The 24993-nt window shown below is 36.6% G+C and overlaps 1 protein-coding gene across 1 annotated transcript; it reads left to right on the forward strand.

Annotated features, from left to right (window-relative positions):
• Window positions 1-3149: 3149 nt before the first annotated feature.
• Window positions 3150-24956, forward strand: LOC311090251 (alpha-2-macroglobulin-like protein 1). Its single transcript, XM_084125470.1, has 36 exons — window positions 3150-3257; window positions 6302-6485; window positions 6817-6973; window positions 7094-7146; window positions 7392-7412; window positions 7528-7696; window positions 7783-7867; window positions 7970-8093; window positions 9212-9317; window positions 9398-9507; window positions 9697-9864; window positions 9975-10199; window positions 10824-10887; window positions 11006-11151; window positions 11263-11412; window positions 12447-12626; window positions 12750-12837; window positions 12916-13048; window positions 13245-13470; window positions 13586-13712; window positions 14209-14330; window positions 14657-14708; window positions 15419-15502; window positions 15671-15847; window positions 16225-16306; window positions 16950-17106; window positions 17860-17934; window positions 18064-18226; window positions 20604-20797; window positions 20898-21113; window positions 21371-21492; window positions 22603-22693; window positions 22791-22859; window positions 23213-23318; window positions 23674-23722; window positions 24790-24956. Exons 1-35 carry the CDS (start codon window positions 3163-3165, stop codon window positions 23712-23714), a joined length of 4362 nt encoding a protein of 1453 aa, XP_083981596.1. The 5' UTR covers window positions 3150-3162; the 3' UTR covers window positions 23715-23722; window positions 24790-24956.
• Window positions 24957-24993: the final 37 nt, after the last annotated feature.

Consider the following 24993-nt stretch of genomic DNA (forward strand, 5'->3'; position numbering starts at 1 on the left):
GGACCATGGCCCTTGTGGCTCCACCAGGCTCCCTCGTCCCTCCGGCTCCGTATTGGTCAGACATCGCTCTACCTATTCCATGGACTTCCGGGTCTCCAGCTGCGCTTCGACCCTCACCCTCCACCCCTTCAGCTTAATCGGACTCCGCCTTCCTTCTAACTCCAACTTGGTCCTACTGGCTCCGCCTCAATCCTTTGACACCATGGCTCTACCTCAGACTCTTGTTGCAGTGGCTCCGTCTGAACCTTCAGTGCCGTGTGGTCCCATCAGCTCGCTGTCTCCACCAGGGTCTCCACCTCCATCGGCTTTGTCTCAGTCAGTCATTCCCCTGATTTCATCAGCCACCATGGCTCCCCCTCCCACAACTCCACCTTGGGCCATCGTCCTGTATGGTCTTGTATGTTCTGTTCTGTTTAGTTACATTTTGTTCTGGTTCTGTTTTCCCTGTTTCTGTTTGCCTGTGTTCTCTGTCATTGTAAGTTGACCTAGTTTGCTAGTTTGTGCAAGTTTCTTCCCTTAGTTGCTGATTATGTTCACGTGTTGTTTATTTAGTTATACCTAATTACTCCCTGTGTATTTAAGCCCTCCATTTCCTCGTTTCGTGTGGTTGTGCTATTTTGATTCCCTGTGACTCTCCAGTGTTTTCCATAATGGATCTAATATTATTAAATGATTGTTTTGTTCCATTCTTCGTGATTGTGCACTTCATTACAGCCACCATATGTGACACTCATGGGGACCAAAAAAATGGATTTTGTACATTGCCACGTGTCAGTGTTTGTTTGGACTTTCAGTTTGAGTTTTGATTGGTTCCTGTTCTCCTTTGTTCTTTTCCCGCCATTCCTTTGTATGGTTACTCTCGTTATTGGTTCGGCTGTATCACCTGTGTTTAGTTAATCATCATCTGTTTCACCTGTGTTCTGTTAATCAGTGTATTTAAATTCCATATGTTCAGTAAGTCTCTGTCCGATCTATGTCGTATTAAGTGTGTGTGAACCCTCTGTCTGTTTTCTATGTACCAGTTTGATTTATATTGTGAGTAAAAGTTTGCATTGGAACTTTTGACTCTTCTTCTGTCTGCACCACACCGTGACAGCCATCTTTGTGGGGATAACATCTGTGACCCCATAACAGAGGGTTTACCAGGACCACACACACACACGTGCACAGAATTTGACAGTTCAGGACATATCCTTAATAAGGGAGCCATGGCACAGCTGCTTCTTGGTGATGCAATTGTTACAAAACAAATTTAAAATTTAACAATGTAGGAAAATACCAAAATCACCAAATATTCTCTAATGCAAATGTAATTAAATGACTTAAAACTACACCTGTGAATTATGAATTGTACTGCATGATTGTATATTTCATCTGTATTTTATTTGTATAGTCCTTATTTAAATTTGCACTTGGTTTACAATGAACAGATCTGCTTAGATTATTCAAACACAAGTCAACTCGATAATAATGTAAATCCTCATTAATATTTGTGTGGTTGAGCCGGTTGAGAGGTTAAATCTCACGGTTGTAGGATTATGAGTTGGGCAGGATCTGAAGAGAACATAGTAGTCAGATGTCCATGTGGTCTCGTAAAAAAAATTGTACTTAACCTGTGTTGCCACAACCTTTTTTTTTTGTTGTTGTTCTTGTCTGTTCTGTATCACTGGAGTGAATAAACATACTGTACAATAAAAATAAACAATAAGAATGATGTTTGCTGGTATGGATAGGTTTAAGAATGGGTTAAGGTAAGATGGAAGGGTCAACATGTAATTACAGAAATTGATTGCTGCTGTATCCAGTTATTTCCATTATCACCTATACAAAATAGATTTGTATCTATTATTTTTCTTCTTATTTTTGCCTCAACAAAAATGTGTTTTATTTAACCAGTGGGTGGTTCTAGCTTGGAAAACTGCTCCTTGTTGTGAAATGACCCATGTGCGTCACCTTTCAGAAATTGGGAGTTTAGCTGAATATTAATTTTGGTACTGAACAACTTGTGACTAATAGAACAAACACTGTCGTTTGACATGGTCATCAACAAAACAAATCTGTAAGTCTCCAAATTACAAATTAATCTCCAAACATAAAGAAATAAAAAAAATTCTACAACCCGTTTAGCAGGAAGTGGGAGGAGATACACCTTACCAATTATCCAGTCCGTTATTGAATCACCACATTGTTGGTGTCATTGAAACAAAGGCTTTTAACCCCATCCCAGATTTGTCCAAATACACATGTGAGAACCCACACCCTTTTGTGCTCCAGAACATACTAAATGAACTATAATACTAAATGCCATGAGTCTTTGTCCATGTATGACAATCAAAACTTGGGATTAAATCTCTTGATAATGTCTGTATGGTTGCAAAGACATCAATTTCAAACTGAATGTATGTAGCCAGCTCATATTTCATGCATTTTTCTAATGGTTCTATGTTCTTCCACATAATACATGCAGATTTTTCTGCAGTGGTTGTTATGTTGTCACACCTGTAACTGTCAACCAATAAAAGTAATCATATTTTTGTAACATCTGCATGAAACTTATACTGTGTTAACAAAAAAAAAAAAAAAAAAATCTACACATTATACTAAACATTGGATTATTTCTGTGTGGGATGCAACTTGAATATTGATGAATATTATATTATAGAATTCACAGTGAACATGTGGATGAAAAGAAAATGTCCTAAGATCATTTTCTTACCCTCACAGGTTTAAGGTGTTTAATAGTTTAAGGTTTGTCAAGCTTGATGGACAAGAGTTAAAAGTCATTGGAATAAATACAGTAGTATGCCTGATAAAAAGATTACAAGTCCTTTATCTATTTTATTTTATATTTTATTTTATTGTTTGCAATGTATAACATTTCCAAGTGTCAAATAACTGAATGATCAATACAGATTGTTTGTCAAAGTAATCTTTGCAAACAACAAAAAAGTGTAGGCTAACCCATTCAGCCTCTTTGCAAAAACTGACCTTAATGAATCACTCCAATTTATTGTTACACAACACAGGAGGTATTTTCCCCAATTTATCCAACTCATACCAGTTGCACAACTTTCCTTGCCTTGGTGGGGTCGACAGGGAGGAGGCAGAGGTGTATAAAAGTGCGCACTTGAATTATAGGATCAGTGGGCGAGTTCTCTGCGCATGTGCCGGAATAACTGCTCAGGAGTCAGGATGCTGCTGTCGCTACTCCCGCTGCTGCTACTTCAGTGCTCGTTAACGAGTGGAGCCACTGATCCGTAAGAACCTTTATGATTATTATCTTCACAAATACCAGATAACAGAAGGTAGAGTAAAGAGGAAAACTGCAGGTCGAGGACTAGACGAGCGTCTTTCACAACTACAGTGAACATGTAAACATGAAAAGTTTAGAACAACTGCACTTTTGTGTTCTCACGCTGTAATTATATATATATATATATATATATATATATATATATATATATATATATATATATATATATATATATATATTATATATATATATATTAGATTTACGGGGGAAAAAAGCATTATGACGAGCATTGGTCACCGTATCTTACATTAAATAGTATTATAAAATAGCAGTTTGTTTTAGCTATTAAATCTGTGAGCTAAAATCAACATTGACCTCTCCAGCAACTTAGTAACAATGTAAAGACAGAGCCCGGTGTTAGCTACCCATACAAACACAAAACACCACTGACTAGTCTCACACAACACTAACTAATGCTAAAACGTTAACTAAATAACTGAAAATGCTGAAAAAATTTTTTGTGCAGGAAATTCTGGGAATGCCCTTTCCTCATAAATTATAAAGCTTTACCTTTTACTTAAAAAACCCAAAACATTTTTACTTAAATATATAACGAACTACATACAGTGGAATAATAAAAGTCTGGAATAATTACGATTTTTTAAATGTTTTTAAAATATCCTTCAGATTTCATTCTAATATGCTGATTTAGTGCTTAAGAAAGTCTCGGTTACGTATGTAACCTTCGTTCCCTGAAGGAGGGAATGGAGACGTTATGTCAGTGACTGATGAAATGGGGGTTTCGCTAGAGAGCCCTATCACCTTCAGGTTATTAGAAAACGAGCCAATGGTATGAAAATACCTTGGGTCTGCAGAATTTGCATCGCGAACTCCGCCCCACCGCGTGGGTATAAAAGGAGTTACCTGCTGAGGAGCCAAGACTGTCTCCGTTCCCTCATTCAGGGGATGAGGGTTACATACGTAACCGAGACGTTCCCTTTTAGTCAGTCACTACGAGTTACATCAGTGACTGACGAAATGGGGGTCCCAATCCAATCTCGCCAGTGCGGCTGTCTTCCAGTGTCCTGCACAAGCCCAGCTCCTTGTCGTGAGGTTAGTACGAGTGAAGGGCCAGGCTAACGCAAGAATACCAAGGTATACTGGGTAGCATATCCCAGATGGAATATGTGACACAGCGCCTATCCGCAGGGAGGACTTAGAATACACATATGACCCGAGTACGGGATGCATATGGAGAACTCAGAGGTATCCAGCCCGCAGGGTGGAATGTTTCAACCTCGAGATGGCAAGAGGGTTCTTGCTGAGGGAAAACACGTGCTCGGAGGAGACTTACCGTGGAAATACACATGTGGGGGTTGCCCAACCGGGGAACCATGCACATAGAGGCACCTAACCAATCATGAGGGCTGACCAAGCGGGCATGCACTCTGGTGATGGCATCAACAGTGCAGGAGGAACTCTATGGAGAACTCATCTGAGTAAAATATCACACATATCTAGTCCGTGGAGTTGAATGGCGCAGCAAGCGATGACACCGAGCAGGTCCTACTTACTGGCTACTGGAAGCAAGTACACGAGAAGACACTGGCTCTACATGTAGATTGTAGAATCTTGCAAAAGTGTTAGTGTCGCCCAGCCTGCAGCTCTACAGATGTCTGTTAGCGCGCCAGCACGCACCACCCCCCAGGAACCAATCATTCAGCCTTGAGCGCTCGGGGGAGGGCGGCGGGCGCCACTTTAACTAATGCTCTCAGCTGCCCGGGCAAGCATGGCCATCAGCTCTGGATCCGACTCGGGCAACGTTGGCACTCCCGAGGGAGGCAACGCAGCTGAATCCTCATCTCCAGTGGAATCAAGCCTGCCTTGTGATGCTGTGAGCGACATGGCGTCATCCGCCGGAGCCCCGAATGAAACACTGGGTCCCCGAAAGGAACCAGGTTCACCCAGAAGCTCCACAGTTTGCAATGTGCAGGGGGGTGTGGCCCGAGGAAGACTCGTCGGGTTATTCCACACTGTAACCCTCAGATCACCCTGCCACCAGCCAAAGTATAGATTTGAGATAGATTTGGGTGTGGCAGAGGGGACTCTACCCCCATGGAGGTAATTGAGTCTTGATCTTAACACCGCGATGGTCATGTTCCCGCAATGAGAACATGACTCATCCACGAACGCTGTCTTGAGCATGATTAAAGCCCAAACACGCTAGACAGCGCTCGTGACCATCAGGCGGATGGATCCAGAAACACACGGGCGAGACATTTTTAAAAAGACATGCCCGTGCAGCTCTTTTAGAAAAAGAAAAGCTCTCTCAGCAGTGCCGAATCACCCAGGGGAGAACACGAGCCATGAGCAAAGTCACTGCACAGACGAGCAGCAGGAACGTGAACCCACTGAAACGCACCGTCACACCAACACTGCTGAAGAGAGATGCTCGTTGCTGTAGAAGGCGAAGAGAAGCACACATAACACTTCAGCTCCTCAGCAGAAACATAATGCAAGATTGCACTCGCGGCTCATTTTATACCCATGCGGTGGGGCGGAGTTTGCGATGCAAATTCCGCAGACCCATGGTATTTTCATACCATTGGCTCCTTTTCTAATAAGTCGAAGGTGATAGGGCTATCTAGCAAAACCCCCATTTCGTCAGTCACTGACGTAACTCTGTAGTGACTGACTGAAAAGGAACATTTCTTACTATTATCAATGTTGTGCTGCTTAATATTTCTGTGGAAACTGAAACACTACCAAAAATTTTTCTAAAGAATTTTAATTTCACCAGGACACATTAAATTGCTCAAATGTGACAATAAAGACATTTATAATGTTACAAAAGATATTTGAAATAATGCTATTTTCAAATAAATCTTAATTACTCCAAACTTATGTATTGTCTTATGCACAATGTATTGTTTGGTTAATTATAATACGTTTTATTTTTTAATTCTAAGGTAATTCATAGTGCCACATTTATACTGCATCAACCAAACTCGTAAGTCTATATTTCTCTGTGTTTTGTCTTTTTTTTAGCATATACCTGGTGGCTGTCACTTCCCAGGCGGTGAGTGGCAGCACAGAGACTCTGTGTGCACAGATCCATGAGCCCAAAGAACCACTTTCTTTAGTGGTAACTTTGAGGTCTGACAGTGGAAATGTGACCATTCTACGACAGGGCTCCATTACAAAAGATTTCTACAAATGTGTCCCGTTTAAGGTTGGTATAGGCTACTCAATATAGCTTAACAAAACAGAGTGTACTGGAGTGTATCTTGTAATGCTATGTTATAGAGGCCTTTCGTATACATCATGTCTGAACAACACTTATAAAATGACATCAATGTTAAAGAGCATATCCATGATGAGATATAAAATATAGTTATTGTGCAACTAAAACCCTAAAACTTGCATTTATTATTCATTTTGCACATTCTTTTCACTATGGAATTGTTCAGTGGTCCCTGCAGTCTTGATGATGTTTTCAATTCACTAAGCGGAGTTATATCATGGAGTTGTACTTGTTCCCTATTTTATTTTGTATCTTCCAGGTCCCTCTAGTCACTGTGTCATCTGTGGCATCCGTCAACATTGCAATCCGAGGAGGCACAACATCCCTGAACAAAACCACTCAGATCCTCATAACCCCCCCCCAAAATCTTATTTTCATCCAATCAGACAGGCCTATCTACAAGCCAGGACAAACAAGTAATATTTCTCTATCCAAATTATTCCACAATAGCTTCAGTTGTCAATACTCATATTTGCTAATCTGAATCTGTGAATCTTTCTGTATTGCATGTTAATATTCTCTCATATTTTCTCCAGTTAAATTTCGCATTGTGTCTCTGGATTCCAATTTCTTGCCTCGCAATCAAGTGGTAGGTTTAATTCAGTTTACATGAAAAATAAAAAATAACAATAATAATAATAATAATAATAACAATAATATATATATATATATATATATATATATATATATATATATATATATATATTTTTTTTTTATGTTATTATTATTTATTTTTATTTTTAATTTAATTTAATTTAATTTTAAATTGAATATATATTATTGTTTTTTTTTTTTATCTAACTGAAATTATTTTCTTCTGTCTTTCTCTTGCAGTTTCAAACTGTAGAACTCCAGGTATAAAAACTTTCAAGCAGCCATGATCGGTTCATTGTTTGTTACTTCACTTAAATGCAGTTGCAAAAGCACTGTAAGTTTTTTTTTTTTTTCATTATGTGCCACTGTTGTTTAGGACCCTAACTCGAATCGCATTGGTCAGTGGTTGAATCAGTCAACAAGGATTGGCATTTTGGACCTGTTCCACTCCGTATCTCCAGAAGCCACTCAGGGTTTCTACACGATCACTGCTTGGGATGAGAAGAACCAACAAACATCACACACCTTTGAAATTAAAGAATATGGTCAGAACTAGAAATCAGCTTTTATATGCGATCCAATATTGATCAGCTATATATTTAGTAGTTTTTTTCCCACATGTCTCTTTTAGTTCTGCCAAAATATGAAGTGAACATCAATTTTCCAACTGTAATAACCACCCTGGACAAAGAGGTCACTCTGAAAGTTTGTGCAAAGTAAGAATTTGTTCAAATAATGTTAAATTCTTTACAGAAAAAATTAGGCACATACCTTTGTTTCAGTGATATGTAAAAAAACCTTTTTTCCACTGTCTGTAGATACACTTATGGGAAGCCTGTGCAGGGGTCTGTGAATGCTGAAGTGTGTGGGAATGCCTGGTATTACTATAATTATAGAACCCCTTATGAAAAGGCTGACATATGCAAGTCGTATTCAATGATGGTAAGTTACCTTCTGCACACATAAAAAATCCTAAAAACACTGTACTAATTAGCATGTATCCTATTAAGCATCTTTATATTTCATAAGGTCCCAAGTCCAAGAAATAACAATGAGCTAATAGTAATGCCATAATAGCTGATAATAATTTTCTATGCAATTTCTTAGTGAACAGTATTTCTGACACAAATAACTAGTGTTTTATAAACAGCATATGCTATATAAAAACTTCTGTTTTACACCATTATCCCTTTGTGAAGAAGCAGTGCTCTTAATTGTATTGAATGTGCACTTGTAGTGTACTTCAAATGTTAAAAGTAAACTGTACTTGCAGATAATATAATATTAATGAAATAAAAGGCCACTCAAGTATACTGTACTGAAAGAGAGTAATATGGTCAGATAATATAATATTAATGAAATAAAAGGTCACTCAAGTATACTGTACTGAAAGAGAGTACACTTTCCTGAATGTTTCTTAACACTCTTAAGTACACTTTTAAAAAGCAAACTTTGTAATAATGTCAAATTAAAAGTTTAACTTTAAAGTACATTTTACACATTTTTTTAATAATCTTTTGTCATGCTTTAAAGAAGTAAACTTATTAGATATGTAGGTTAACATACTAAAGCACATGTAAAGTCCTTGAATATAATTTTAGTATGTATTATGTACTATTTATGTAGTATTAATTCTATTATGTAGTATTTTATAATTTCTGTAGTATGTTATTCAATATTACATTTAAAGTTAATACATTTTAAATGTGCTAAATTTCAATTTCCATAATATTTCTCAGTAGTATATTTGGCAATAGACAAGACAACAGAAGTAATTATGAAATTACATTTAAAGATGTACTAAAGTCATATTAAGTGGTTCAAAAAGCACTTCTTCAGATATTAGCATTTAGTATAAATTGAAACTGTAATAGACTTTCATTCAATTGCAATTATCATACAAAATGTCTGAAAACATTACAGTATATTATAAAAGTATATAATTTCTGTAATAAGTACCCTTTTTAAAAAATTGCTAAAGTATACATCTTTTTTTTTTTACAAGGGTTAGTATTTTAAAAGTCTAAATTACTGTTTTCATTTAATTCTTGTTTATTTAGACTGACAAGACTGGCTGTGGGTCATGGGTGGTCAATGTGACCGAATTTGGCTTAAAATTCAGAGGAAATGTCCAAGTGAATTGTAACGTGGAAGAGTCTGGAACAGGTGAGAGTGTAGAACAACCGCTGCTGTCTATTTTAATTCTCCTATACAGAGTAATGAAACATGGTCTTTTGTTCCTCCAGGCATAACTGTGTCGGGTACGACTACAGCCATGTTTACCAGTGATTATGTGAATGTTAACTTTGAGGACACATCAGAAACATACAGGCCTGGCATGCTCTTTAAGGGAAAGGTAACAGCTGCTCCAAAGTTATCTTTATAAAGTTAGAATAAAGTTAATTGTGGTACCATAACTGTTGGTACCAGCATTAATAAACAACCTGTTTAGCAGTTAGCATAGCCATACTGTGTACAGGAAGTGTAACATTTGTTTGTGAGCTAATCATTTTTATCTTTCTTTTCATGTTTTTTTTTTTTAAAGGTTGTGGTCACTGATCAACAGTCCAGTCCGATGAAAAATGAGCCAGTGATTGTCTATGCAGATAATGGTGAAAAAGTTGTTAATGTGACAGTGACGACAGACAGCACTGGTTCTGCCAGTTTCTCTTTCAACACTTCTGAGTGGTCAGAAAAACCTGTGTCTTTACAGGTTAGTAGTGTTTTTGTTTTATAACATGATGTTTACAGTATGTATATGATGCAGTTTACTGTAACATGTCACATGTGCAGTAAAATGATTTGCAAACTTTTTTTTATTAGGTCCAACATAAGGGAGAAGAGCGGACTGATTATTGGGGTTATAGATATTATCCATCAGGCTATCTCTACATAAAACCCTTTTACTCCAAAAGCAAAAGTTTCCTGATGTTGAAGAAGACTTCAGGGAAGCTCAGCTGTAACAGTGATGCAACTGTGGTGGCCAGTTACATTATTCAGGGCAATGCACTGAAGCCAGGCCAGAACACCTTGGATTTCTTCTATATTGTATGTTTAATACTGACACTCTTTTTTTATTTGTCCATCAATTGCTTGGTCCTTTGTTTTATTGTTTAACAAGCTTTTTGACCTTTTCAGCCTAGCATGATATATCAATACCATATTAGTCATAACCAATATTAGAGATTTATTATTTATCTGTACAGGTTTATATCGGAACCTTATATATAACCTTTATATTATATCATTGAATTGTCCAAGCTTATTTCCCCAAATGTTACATTTAGATTAATGCTCACTTAAATTTAATTTTAAAGCTGATCTCAAAATGAATAACCATTTTTTTTCATACTGTAGAGTATGATTGTCCATGATAGAATGATGTTGTGATGCTTAATTTTAATTTATTTAGACAAAAATATTTTAGACTTTTAATATCAGCCATTGCTGCCATAATATGAAAATAATTGCCAAGAATTTTAATATCAGTGTTTCTGCCCCTTTTTTGGTTCAGAAACAGAATTTTTCTTGAAGGTTTCCTAAATTTTACAGGGTGACTCTGTTTTACACTATGAGAAATGATAATGAAAAATATCGCAATGTTAATCAAGCTGTAGAGCTCTGTATAGCATTGCATAAATTGTTAGTAATTATCCACCTTTTGCTTTCCAGGTCCTTTCCAAAGGCAGCATGGCTTTAAATGGCCGTCTGTCCGTGAGTGTGAAGACTGGAAAAGGTACACAGCTTGTTTTAAATAACATTTACATTGTTCTGTATAGGGTTCAAGTGTATTTTTATGGTGCCTGTTTTTTGTTGTTTTTTCCCCCACAAATTTTCTCTCTCTCTCATAATAGAAAACAAAGGAGAGCTGACAGTCTCACTGAAGAAGACAGCAGCTCTGACTCCATTCGCTCAGGTGTTGGTTTACACAGTTCTTCCCAGCGGAGAAGCAGTAGCAGACAGTATGAACTTCCCCATTGAACAATGTTTGCCAAACAAGGTCAGAAAATCCCACATGAATTCCCATTTCAGAATTCAATGTGCCCTTCAAGCTTTGATGTATTTTTTTTAATCATGAATGTGTGATGAGACTGTGCTTGTGCTTTTACAGGTGTCTTTAAACTTCTCGTCTCCCACGGCACTACCTGGAGAGAAGACATCTCTTAAACTGAAAGCCAGTCCTGGCTCCTTGTGCTCCGTTCGGGCCATCGATCAGAGTGTGCTTCTGTTGAGGCCAGAGGCCGAGCTCAATGCAGCCGTTGTATGTTACATCATAACTTACATTACAACTATAACTAATAGATGAGTTCACCAGTTGAATGAGTTGAAAAAAAAAAGAATACACTTCTTCCAATCCATAATAAGCATGTTTTTAAATTCCCAGTTAAAATTCAGATTTTTAGATAGATTTTTGGGGACACATGAAGTAAAAAAACGTAGTGATACAGCTGTCCATAAAACAAGTTAATAATGAAAAAAAGCCTTTTTAAAAGAAAACAATTCTTGAAAAGAAACTTAGTAGTTTGGCATAACCAATTATAATTATTTCTTAAAATATTTCAACAAAACTACTTCACTGGTTGTTAATATTTAAAAAAAATTAAAAACAAAATTACTTGGTGGTTGCACATGGCATTAGAAATATTATTTGCAGTAATAAATAAGTGACGCTTATATTTTTGTTAAAATATTTTTTAATATTAAAATATTGTTAACATATTTTTAAAAGAATTGAACAAAACTGCTTCACTGCTTATTAATATTAAAAAATATCAAAATTCATGTAGTATAAGGAAAATATGTTATTACTTTTTACTTGTTAAAAAATAATATTTGAATATTGAAAAAATATTTTTAAAAAACTGCTTCACAGTTTATTAATATTTTAAAAGGAAAAATAAATCATGTGGTGTAGTGAAAATATGTTATTACTTTTTACTTTAATTGGTTATTCAACATGACCTTTCAAATATGATTTCCTAAAAATGTAACAATTTTAATATTGAAAAATATTTTAACAAAACTGCTTCACTGTTTATTAATCTTTTAAACGTTTTTTTTAAAAGCAATATTCATGTGATTTAATGAAAATATGTCATTACTTTGTACTTTACTTTTGTACATTCATTTTAATTATTAATTATTAAATAGAAAATTGTTTTTGGAAAATGCATTTCCAGTTTTATATTATTCATATTATTCACACTCTTATGGCAATTTAATAATGTTTTTCAGTGATTATTAGGAGATTACATTGTCAATTCTATGGATCAATATCTTATCATTATTCAACAGATCTTTGGAATGTTACCAGTCCAGTTTTTGTGGGGGTACCCATACAACATTGAGGAAATAATGGAGCCTTACCCCTGCCGGCGTCCTTTGGATACGGATTTTGCTGAACTTGAGAGGAGCAGGCGGAGCATCTATTACCCTTACTACAGCATCAAAAATGATGTCTACAACATCTTTAGAGTAAGATAAACAACACTTCTTATTATATATTATATAATAATATTATCTTATATATTATCAGAGGTCTTCCCATGTCAGCCTCACTGTACACTATCCATCACATAAAGCTTGCTTTTGTTCTAGGAAATTGGAATCAGAATCGCTACCAACTCGGATGTGAAAGCACCTGTTCTTTGTACTGAGATTTTCAATAACATGTTAATGAGGGAATGTAAGTAATTTGATTTTGTTTAGGATTTAGAAATGCCCTTTTTTATCTATTGGATTTACAAACTATCATTTCAAACAGCTGCAGTGGATGATGGTGGGCGCTTTGAAATGGCCCCGACGGGAATGGGTTTTGGTGGAAATATGAGAAATCCTGCTGGGAAGATCCGCAAATTCTTTCCGGAAACCTGGATATGGGATCTTATCCCTGTGGGGTATGTATCTTGTACCATGGCAGTACTATTCCTCAGTAAAGCTGTGTTTTTTATTTCACATTTGTTTTTTTGGGTTGTCTTCATAATGTGCAGCCCTTTTTTGGAACTATTTGCCAATTTGGATTACTGTAAACAGTATATACGGCACAGTCTTTTTAAATTATACAGAAGCACTATATATTTTTTAATTCACCAGGAAATCAGGATCTGTGGATGTTGCAAAGACTGTCCCGGACACCATCACTAAATGGGCAGCAGGGGCTTTCTGCACATCCCCTGCCGGGTTTGGACTGGCCCCCAACACCAATCTCATTGCTTTCAAGCCCTTCTTTGTGAGCCTTTCCCTCCCTTACTCTGTTATCCGTGAGGAGACATTCACTCTCAAAGCCTCTATATTCAACTACCTCCCCAAATGTATCATGGTAAGGTCCTGTAATTTGTTTACTTGCATGCCCTGGAGCGGTTTTGCAAGTGTTTGTAGTAAAACCGTTTCCTGTAGACTGGCACTATACAAAATCTATGTGTCTTTTAATAAAGGTGAAGGTCACGCTGGCAGACTCACAGCAGTTCACCGCTCGGCCGTGTAAAGGTTGCACATACACTCAGTGTGTGTGTTCTGAAGAGAGCAAAACCTTTCAGTGGATTGTTACGCCTTCTGCCCTGGGTAAGCCAGATACTTTGACGTCTATGTATATGAGCAAAAACAAACAGAAATTGGTTCCACAAACTGAAAAGTTTATTTCATGTTTGCACCAGGGCTTTGTATCACGCTTAAAATAGGAATGTCTTAAAGGGATATAGTGAAAATTCTGTCATTCATTTTACTCATGTCATTCCAAACCTGTTTTTATTTCTATCACCTGAAGATATTTTGAAGAATGTTGACAACCACACAGTTTTGGTTTTGTCTATATAATGGAAGTCAATGGGAACCCAAACTGTTTGGTTACCAACATTCTTCAGATATTTTCTTTTATGTCCCACAGGACATGAGTAAATAATGACAGAATTAAAACATTTTGGGTGGACTATCCCTTTAACAGGTCCTGCCTAGACTGTCACAGATTTGCATTATTGCAGGCCCCAGGGCACTTTGTTTTTCTGTTACTTAAATCCACACAAAGGATTATTGTGTACTGGTGTGTGTGTGTGTTTTACAGGAAAGGTGAACATTACAGTGCGCGCTGAGGCAGTGCAAACCCGAGAACTGTGTGGCAATGAAGCGGTGACTTTTCCGGACAAAGGCAGAATTGATACTGTGATGCAGAGCGTTCTGGTGGAGGTACGTGTGTGACTTTACTGTATGTGAGCGCTATTAAAAACAGGCTTACTGAAATCATGTGACTCAATCTCCAACAACAAGCTAACAAGTCAACATGGAATGAACGTTACATAATCACTTTCCTAACACAAATTCATCTGTCATACTGTGTTTATTATTCTAAAGGATATTTTAGATAATAGCTATTTGGATATTGTTTTGGGTCTTTGTAAAATAGTTAACAGTAATTGAATGCAAATGTGAAATGTATTTATTCTATGTATTATTATGTATTAATCTATCCATCCATCCATCCATCCATCCATCCATCCATCCATCCATCCCAGGCGGAGGGAACTAAACAGTCCGTCACTCAGAATGAACTCATCTGCTTAACAGGTTAGTGGCATTACACTGTGTTGTGTTGTCTGTTTTAATCAATAAAGAATTGGAATTATTTGACCTTCACTTTTGTAAAAATAAGCAAACATTGTTTTTATAGCAATGTACTTACAGTGCAAGTCTATGGACCTGTTTATACATGATATTAAGATGCGTTGTGGTCGGATCACAAGTAGACGAGGGAGACACATTCCCATCCCACTCTTTTGTCCACTTTCGACCACTTCTTGTATGGGCTTTTTCAGATCTTTTAATCTAATGGACGAAAGTTTAAATCCCATCTGACTAGCGCGCTTCCCATAATGTTTACGCGTTAGGTTAGTAGGCGCAGAGCTGGCAGGCTTTTGTGGTTGTTCGAACACATTCGACCACATGAGCGTCTACACTACGAAAGCAATTCATTCGAATGCGTTGTCAACTACCTCTGGAAGTGGTCAAAAGTGGACAAGCTCAAAACTTTTTAGACCCTGTTTACACCTGTATCTAGCCTCGTCCACTTGTAATCGGATTGACAAATACCAGGTGTAAACAGGGCCTATGAGCAAGGAATTGCAATTGATAAATGTTAAAATACTCGAAGTTTCAAAAAAGCTTTCAATTTTAACTTTTGAACCCTACTGCATGTTTTTTTTTTTTTTACAAGAAATTAGAGAAAATGAAAGTACAACATGAGCAAGTGTTTTGACATTTTTTCTCTATTCCATTAGACCGTCCACAGGAGACATCGGTCTCCCTCACTTTACCCAAAGTTTTTGTCAAGGATTCTGCCAAAAGCTTCGTCACTGTTCTGGGTGAGCCTAAAGATATGCTGGAAGATGTACATGATGTACACTCATTGCTGCATCATATTAGCATTTAAATATGAAATAATATGTAATGAATATAATTCCTCTCATTAGAAGGTTTTCTGATTTTTAATCATACTAATGGTTGTATGCCCCTGGCTCGTTGGACCGTAGGTGATCTGATGGGTCGTGCTTTGAAGAACATTGGTAATCTGTTGGCCATGCCATACGGCTGTGGAGAGCAGAACATGCTGCTTTTTGCCCCCAATATTTACATCCTTCAGTACCTGGAGAGCAGCGGGCAACTCACTCCTGAAATTAAAGAACGAGCCAAAACCTTCCTGGAGGGTGGTGAGGAAATCTGTTATGAAATAAAAGATTATTGTGAATTAATGCATCTTACAGAACAGTAAATACTATTTATAAAAACATATAAGTTTAAATAGATTTATTGGGGAAGAGATAAATACTGTTAGGAAATTATTGTTTGCTGTCAAGTTTTTTGCAGTTTTTAAATAAAAAATGAACTATGTTGATATTTTAACAATATGTCAACTTGCAGACAATTAGTTAAATAGTTAAGCGTTTTTCAAGCTAGCTCACCAAAACTCTCGTTGCATCATTCCTCAGCTGGATTTGATTAAAAACTCAGGGGTGAATCATAACTTAATGAGAGAAATATTGAACCCCAATTAAATATATAATAAAACATCCTTTTTGTGTTGCAGGCTATCAGAGAGAGCTGACTTACCAGCATCAGGACGGATCTTACAGCGCTTTTGGTACTAATGATCCTTCTGGTAACACCTGGTGAGTCTGAAACAGAGACAATGAAAGCATTCAGTTGCTTAACTTAGGACTTACTGTGCTGTGGATTCTGGCTTCCCGTATGTGGATTTAATGCCTTTCTGGTCAGGTGTTTTTAGTCCACATGGACTTTATACACAAGGAAACTTCCTGAAAACTATTAAAGTCCCCCTGTTGTATCCCTTAAAACTCACCTTTAATCACCAAAATGACATATTTAAACGTTATTTTCCTTGATTTTTTTTTTCATGCCTTAAAATAGCTTGAATGTAACTACTTGCCTCATTTAGTATGCGCAGTTTTATGAATATGCAAATTAGCCCCACCTCCACTCACTCGCAGCAACTCAGAGATCCACTGATTGACGATCACACGTTGACGTTATTGGTAACTAGGTAGTTTGTGATGTCAGAAACACCAAAGATTTCAAACCACATTTTTGAGACTTTCTTTGGTTTACTGCACCTTTAAGGAGAAAATACTCAGCAATGGTGTTGACTTATGAATTTGCACATGTTTGTCTTAAAGCATATTAAAAACACCACATAGACATATAAACAACATTAAAAGCTTTGATCACCACAGGACTGTAAAGCAGATTTACTGAAGTGTAGGAATTTGAGAGCAATTTATATTATTTCCTCAGGCTAACTGCATTTGTGATGAAGACTTTCGGTGGGGCAAAGAAGTACGTATTTATAGATCAGAACAACATCGACAGGGCAAAGGATTGGCTGGGTCAACAGCAGATGGACAACGGCTGCTTCGCCTCTGTTGGGAGGCTTTACCACATTCAGATGATGGTGAGAACAGAAGAGTCGTGTTCAGTTCCTATAGGCTATCTACTGCTGAAAAACATCTCAAACCAGCCGGTTTAATCAGATCTAGTTGTTCTCCTCAGCTGGACTTTATCTGGTTGGGTTTCCTGATTTCATAAGAGTTTTGGCCTGGAAGACCAGTGTGATCAAAGAGTTTCAGTCAAGATGTTATTTTTCAGCAGAGATATTTAATCAAGCCATTAAAACTCCATCCATCAAGGTTTCATTTGATAGGTGTTGACAGCACACATGAACTGAACATTGGTATCTGCAGGGCTTTTCTTTTGCGGTGTGCAGTAGGAGTTTATGTATCAGGATTTAGTGAGGTTCATGTTTAAAATACACTGTATAAGCTATATAATAAGTTGTATCCTTTGTTTTAAACACATTTTTTATTCTCAGATCTCTTTTTAAAGATGTTTAAACCGGAAAACATCAAATCTACTGATACTGATTAAGAAAACTTTGTTGATGTTCTAATGTCATCTGCATATAAATACATTTCAGAAATATGGTAGAAAAATGTGATGAGATGAAAAGCTGTCACAGCGATGAGTGGGATGAGGAGATGATTCGGGGAGAGGTAATGGGTCAGAGTCATTTATGGGGAGGAAAGTGGCTTTTTAGTCTGGTGGTCCATGATTTCACACTCTGGAAATGTCAGTTAGATTGCAATAAGTGGAGGAGTTTGAAGTGCTGAGGGTGGGAAGGATCTTTGATGATGCTTTGCTCTTACAGGGTGGCGTCAGCGATGAAGTCACTCTCTCTGCATACATCACTGCAGCGCTACTGGAATTAGGAGTACAGACATCTGTGAGTAAACCTCCCCTTATGGGTCCTAAGGGATGGACTCTTGTAGTTACAGATCATTCTAACTCAATACAGATAATGTGACTAATGAAGGAAGCACACACTCATTAAGTCTTTTGTATGCTGTGTAAGGATGCCATGGTGGCGAGAAGCCTTGCGTGTCTAAAGGAGGCTTCACGTAATATTACCAACACTTACGCCACCGCCTTGCTGTCCTACACCTTCACTCTTGCTGGAGATGTGCAGATGAGGCAGAACCTCCTCTCCAACCTGGACCAGCAGGCCAAAAGAGAAGGTACCATTCACCTTTAGATTATGTGCAAAATGTATATTTTCCAAAAATACATATATATATATATATATATATATATATATATAAATAGAAAGTTCCTATATTTTTTCATATATTAAAGGCTTTTCTATTTTGCATTTGCTAAATTTACCACATTTACTTAAACTTATATACTTCATTGAAGCCAAGAAATAAAATTATTACTTGTGTCTTTAATTTTCTGTTAAATTTTCAATTAAATTTCAATCAAATTTATTTCTATAGTACGAAGTCCAGCACATGAAAAAAAATAAAATAATCGTGGCCACAAATTAAAGGTTTAGTTCACCTAAAAATGAAAATCGTCATTCTTCGGAACACAAATGAAGATTTTTGATGAAATCTGAGAGATTTCTGTCCCTCCATTGAAAAAAAAAGTTCATAAAGAGATCGTAAAACCATGGTTCGAATTACGTGGGAGCCAGTGGGAGCTGAGCTCCCATAGAGAGAGGATGAGCTCCCATGAAAGCAGTAAAATCATACACCTGTGGGGGTCTCTAAAAATCATCAGCACCATTATTTTAAATTACAAATAAAGCACTTTTTCCTTCAGACTACTGTAGCATGACTTAAAAGATAGGACAAGATGCCAAACACATGGATCTCGCGGGATCTCGGATCGTCATCACACTACGGTACATCCTTATGCTTAAATCAAGTGATAAAAGTGCCGCTGCGATCATTGGCGCGGATACTGTGTTTGTTTGTGGCTCGCGCAGTCTTCACTCGGGCGCGCTTCAATCCGTTGTGGAGACTCTCTATTCGTTCCAGTAAAATTACAAAACAAAATGCACACAAACGTGTCTCTGCCTGATATAGAACCACTTATAAACATAATCGGATTTGATGAAAAAAAAAAAAAACTTATAAGAGTGCTGATTCGAACCCAGAACCTCTGACGCGTTTGGCAAATGTTCTACCACTGGACCACTAAGCACTAACAGCATAATATTAGACCTCATTAAACGACAAATTAAACCAAATGTAGCTACTATTTAAATTGAATTGTGTTACCAACGCTTTTTTTATTAAATTTGTATTATATTTACAAATTTGTATATTTTTATATTACATTATTAAGCTACCGCGCCTGCTCATAGGCTACTTTTTTTCTTCTTTTTTTAAAGAGACCCCCACAAAGATGAAATCATAATTCGAACCCTGCGTAAAACTAATCCATATGAATAGAGCGGTTTAGTCTGAATTTTCTGAAGAGACTCGATCACTTTATACGCTGAACAGATTTAATTTAGGATTTTTTTACATATAAACATTGATCAGGGAACATAAGCAGAAGCTCAACCAAACTTGCTTTACACCTGAGAACAAACCTCACGAGAATGAACCTCATTGGTTCAATTCATATGAATTCGTTTTGCAATCTCTTACTTTTTAAAGCATCAGAGTTGTAGTTACTGTCAATGGAGGGACAGAAAGCACTCAGATTTCATTCAAAAGATCTCCATTTGTGTTCAGAAGATGAACGAAAGCCTTACGGGTTTGGAATGACAAGAGGATGAGTCAATTTTTTGGGTTAACTATCACTTTAAGAATTAATTCCCAAATGTTCATTTTTGGCCATTTTTTATTTATTCATTTCCACATTTTATATATTCATTCCTTTGTTTTAGTTCAATCATGGCCACATTGTACACTGCAGAAAAAAGTCTGTAAAAATACAGCCTCATGTTAATATGAAGGAGTTTTACATGTATTTTTAATTATTGCGTTGTGTTGTGTTTTATGGTTGAAGGAAATGTCCATAAACGGATAACATTAAGGCCTGGTTTCACAGACAGGGCTTAGATTAAGCCATGATTAGGCTTTATTTAATTAGGACATTTAAGTCACTTTTATAAACGTTCCTTTAAAACATTACTGGTATGCATCTTGAGATAAACAATGGCACATATTTTACAGATATGCAAATATAAATATGCCAGTGCAAATTGCTTTTTCAGTTAAAACAGCTCAAACATGCCTTTTAGTCTAGGACTAGGCTTACGCCATGTCTGTGAAACCGGGGGAGAGGTAATTTTCTGCCAGAATATGATTTGTTTTTCTATAGATTTGTTTCTTACAGTGTGGTAATTCATTCCCTTGTTTTAATGTAGTTAAACTGTGACCACGATTAAACAAAACTGAGGGAACAAATTCTTAATTTGTCCACAATTCCTTGTTTTTCACAGAGGAGAAAACACAGATTTTATTTTTATTTAATTACATTTTTTTTCTGCGGACCCCAGTTTGAAAACCCATGATCTAGATTATTAGCTTTCAAAAACACGATCACAAGACCTCAGTGTTCCAGTCTTATGTGTTCTCGCTGTTATCACTTCAGGTGTTGGACGATATTGGACTATGGCTAATAATGCTCAGACGATAGGTTCTGTGGAGGTAGAGATGAGTGCTTACGTGTTGCTGGCGCTGCTTTCGGGACCCTCTCTACCCGGATTTGGACTAAACTACTCTGCTGGCATAGTGCACTGGCTAAGCAAGCAGCAGAATGCCTATGGAGGTTTCTCCTCTACCCAGGTAATGTTATACATCTCATGCAGCTTTTTTTTGGACATTTTATCAGTTTCCTCATTATTGACTGAAAGTGGTGTTGCTCTCCCTCTCTTGCTGTGAGCAGGATACTGTAGTAGCACTCCAGGCCCTCGCTAAGTACAGTGCTGCCACCTACAATCCAGAAGGATCTATTACCGTCACCGTGACCTCCCCCACAGGCCAGAAAAACCAGTTCACCGTGAACCGAAACAACCGCTTGCTTTACCAGGAGAAACAGCTTCAGCAAACTACCGGCACATACAAGCTCAGAGCAGAAGGCAAAGGCTGTGTGTTTGTGCAGGTCTGTGCGCTTCCTCTTATGAAGCACAGTTTGAGAACTCAAGCGGATAGTTCACCCACAAATGAAAGTTGTGTCATTATTTACTCCTCATGTTGTTCCAAACATGTATAACCTTCTTCCTTCTTGTATGGATCATACATGGAAGTCATATGGGGTCGGAATGAGGATGAGTACATGACTTAATTTTCATTTTTGGGTGAATTATTCTTTTAAAAGCTACTGTAAGTGATGAAATCCTTCTGTTATTTGTGTCTCAGTTCGCCTTGCACTACAATATCCCGCCTCCTCCAGACTCATTGGCCTTCAGCGTCAAAGCAAATACTGGGGTTTGCAGCAACCACACGAGGAACGCAGCTTTTACGTTAACCACCACTGTCCGGTGAGCCTTACTTCTGTTAGAAACAATTATTACTGTCTGTCTTAATTAATGGAAACAGCCCTCATGAGTATAACACTTTTAACATGCTTATTAGCAACAAATTTAATTTGTTATATCATGATTTATCATTACATTATCATTAAATATCGTTACATTATTATTTAAATACTATACATGTTATTATTCTTTAAAGGGATAGTTCACCCGGAAATAAATTCTTTCATTATTTCCTCACCATCATGTCCTTTCAAACCTGTGAGAGATATTTTGAATTTTTACTCAGCTCTTTTCCATATGAAAAAAAACAAACAAAAAAAAACAATAGTGACACACATAAGCTAATAAACCTAAAACACTATAAAAGTATTTACCTATGCTACTATAAACTAGCAAAAAAAAAAAAAGAAGAAGAAAAAATTATAAATATGAAAAATATATACTGCTGTTAAAAAATGTGGGATCATTGTTTTTTCCCAATAAATTAATACTTTTACTTTGTGAGGATACATTACACTGATCAAAAGAAACAGTAAAGACATTTATAATGTTACAAAATTATATTAATAAGAAATGTTTCTTGAGCAGCACATCAGCATATTAGACTGATTTCTGAAGGATCATGTGAATGGAGTAATGATGCTGAAAATGCAGCATTTCATCACAAGAATAAATTATATTTTAAAATATATTCAAATAGAAAACAGTCATTTTAAATTATAATAATATTTTACAATATTACTGTTTTACTGTATTTTTGATCAAATAAATGCAGCCTTGGTGAGCATAAGAGAATTTTAAATAAATAAAAAAAGTACCAACATCATACTTTTGAATGATAATGACTATAAAAATAAATATATGAATATAAAATATATGTATAGAAGTCCTGCAGACAGCTGTAATAAAATTCCATTTGGAATTATACTGCTAAATGTAAAGTATAAGGAAATGAATTAGTAACTTGTATACATTTGATTCTATAAAGAAAGAAAGAAATAATGAATGAATATGAACCTATAGCCTAATAGACTTAGCTGTCTGTCAGACTACATGCAGAACAATGTGTGGTTGTGAACCCTGTTTGTGACTGTTGGAGCGCTTGTATGACAGGTATGACGGCACACGAGAGGAGACCAACATGGTGATCATTAACATCAGGCTGCTGTCTGGGTTTAAGATGGATGATACGTCTCTGAAGGCTGTGAGTGACACTTGAAGGGCTCTGGCACTCTTTTGAACTCAAGTACTGCAGGCAATGTTTGATTCGCTCTCAATCCCTCCTTTCTTTGTCTCCACAGCTGAAGGAAGACCCCACCGTCAAACGAGTGGATCTGGACGAGGATCGTGTCATTATATATTTGGATGGGGTGAGCGTATTAGATTTATTCAAATACCTTGAGGGGCTTGAAACATATTTGGGATGGATTGCTGATATTGACTCTATATACACTATATTTTTATATGAAATCAAAATCAACCTTGTTTACGTATTGTAACATTCTTACACATTTGTTTCTCTTCGTAATCTTGCATCAAAATGTTTTATTCAAATTTTGGCATAGGTGGTAATTTTTTATTTTTTTTTTACAATAAAAGGGATAAATTCAATATGAAATCAAAATGAACCCTGTATATTTGACACACGTTTTTATGTTCATACCCCATAGAAAATAAATCTCTTCGCAATCTTGCATTAAAATAACTTTCTGTTCTTGTCCAGCTGAAAAAGAAGCAGGTGAAGACCATCAGCCTGCAGCTCCAGCAGGACGTCCTGGTGCAGAACCTGAAACCAGCTGTGGTGATAGTCTATGATTACTACAAGATCAGTACGTGTTCATTCATCACTGTGCACTCTAAAAAGTCTGAAAGGAAATGCAATAGAGGGTTTTTATTATAAACCCATCAAAAATGATATTTAAAAAAAATATATAATATTTATAATGTATAAGAGGGTAAAAATAAATAATAAAAATGGAAAAACCTATTTCCAATTTAATGTTTGAGATTTTCGTTTTACATAAATCTTAGTGACATCATGATATACGTGTTGCGTAATTGTGTTTCACGAGCCTGTATTTAATCTTAGCATAATGCATTTATATTTTATTAGGGCAAGCTTAACAATGTAGTGCACACACACACACACACAAAAAAACCTATGTTGTGTTTCTATTCCTCCAGGTGAATTGGCTGTGATTGACTACACCTCCCCATGTGCATAAACACTACTGTAAGTACAGTAATTGTTGAGCAGGTTATATAAAAATGAGCATATTTTAATAATTTAATACCCAAATCCATTTAAAGACATTTATAATGTTACAAAAGATTTCTATTTTAAACAAATTCTGTTCTTTTTAACTATTTATCAAAGGATCCTGAAAATATTATCATGGTTTCTACAAAAATAAGAAAGGGGCTAAATATAGAATTCAGAAACTCTTGTTATTAGCGACACCAGTGGCCGTTAAGTGAACTGCAGCCAGCAACTTAAAGTCCAACTGAAATCAAAATTGACCCCATTTACTTTGTTAGCGCATATTACTAGTCTTGTGGTGAAAAATGAATCCGTGCAAGTTAATACACAGAAAAAAATTGTTTGCCGTCGTAATCTTTAATCAAAGTCTGAAAAGTTACTTCCGGTCTGGAATGGCGTTCTTTCTCTGATGATGTAGGTTTGACGGCTTGGGTTGGGAAACGCTTAACCACTCCCCTCAAACCGTTAGTCTGCTATGAGCAGAGATGGAGAGGAGGAGCGCTAGAGTAAAACCCTGCCCTCTGTTCAATATTCCTTTTCACTGGGAAATACGTCACAACACTGGAGAAAAGTCGTTTGCAACTTCCGGTTCACGCAGACTTTAATACCGTAATGTACAAGAGACTGAACCCAATTCTGCTTCACTGGCATCATGTTGACAGATGAGGTCATTGAAATTACACTGTTATGATAGTTTGATAATAAAATTGAGATTATAGTTTGAATTAATCCCTTCTCTTTGCATGACACATTTGCATTACAGTACAGAATAGCTCTTTCGGCCTGTCTGTCTTGAACATAATCATTTGTTTCATGTGTCATATGGAAGATTCTCTCGGGAGCACGCATAAACGTCAGTTTTTTAAGTTTCATTACAAGCGGATCACACATTGGCAATAAAAAAACCCGATGAATTCATGAAAATTCTTACATATAGCCCCTTTAAGCGGTTTTCAACATTGATATTAAGAACTGTCTTGAGCACCAAATCAGCACATATGTATGTGGCTTTGCTAAAAGGTTGATCTGTTGTTTTTCAGATGATGATCTGAAGTGCCGATGGCTGAGCGTATGGAGAATCTGAATTAATACTTATTTTAGCTGTTTTTCTATCATTTTAGCTGTTTTTCCTACAACTTTCAAAAATACAGCAGAATTGATTATGCATTTTAGTTGCTATTAAACAATGTGACAATTGCATCTGAAACATTTGCATCCTGTTATTATTTATAATCTACTGTTAT

This window comes from Abramis brama (genome assembly GCF_963993115.1).
Source record: "Abramis brama genome assembly, chromosome: 10".
NCBI classification, from domain to species: domain Eukaryota; kingdom Metazoa; phylum Chordata; class Actinopteri; order Cypriniformes; family Leuciscidae; genus Abramis; species Abramis brama.

Bases quoted from the DNA above. Each gene is read 5' to 3' on its own strand.
- LOC311090251 (XM_084125470.1), top strand. From the start codon at position 3,163: ATGTGCCGGAATAACTGCTCAGGAGTCAGGATGCTGCTGTCGCTACTC. The intron at 6,974-7,093 runs GTAATATTTCTC...TATTTTCTCCAG, and splicing joins CTACAAGCCAGGACAAACAA to TTAAATTTCGCATTGTGTCT. The intron at 14,331-14,656 runs GTACGTGTGTGA...CATCCATCCCAG, and splicing joins TGCAGAGCGTTCTGGTGGAG to GCGGAGGGAACTAAACAGTC.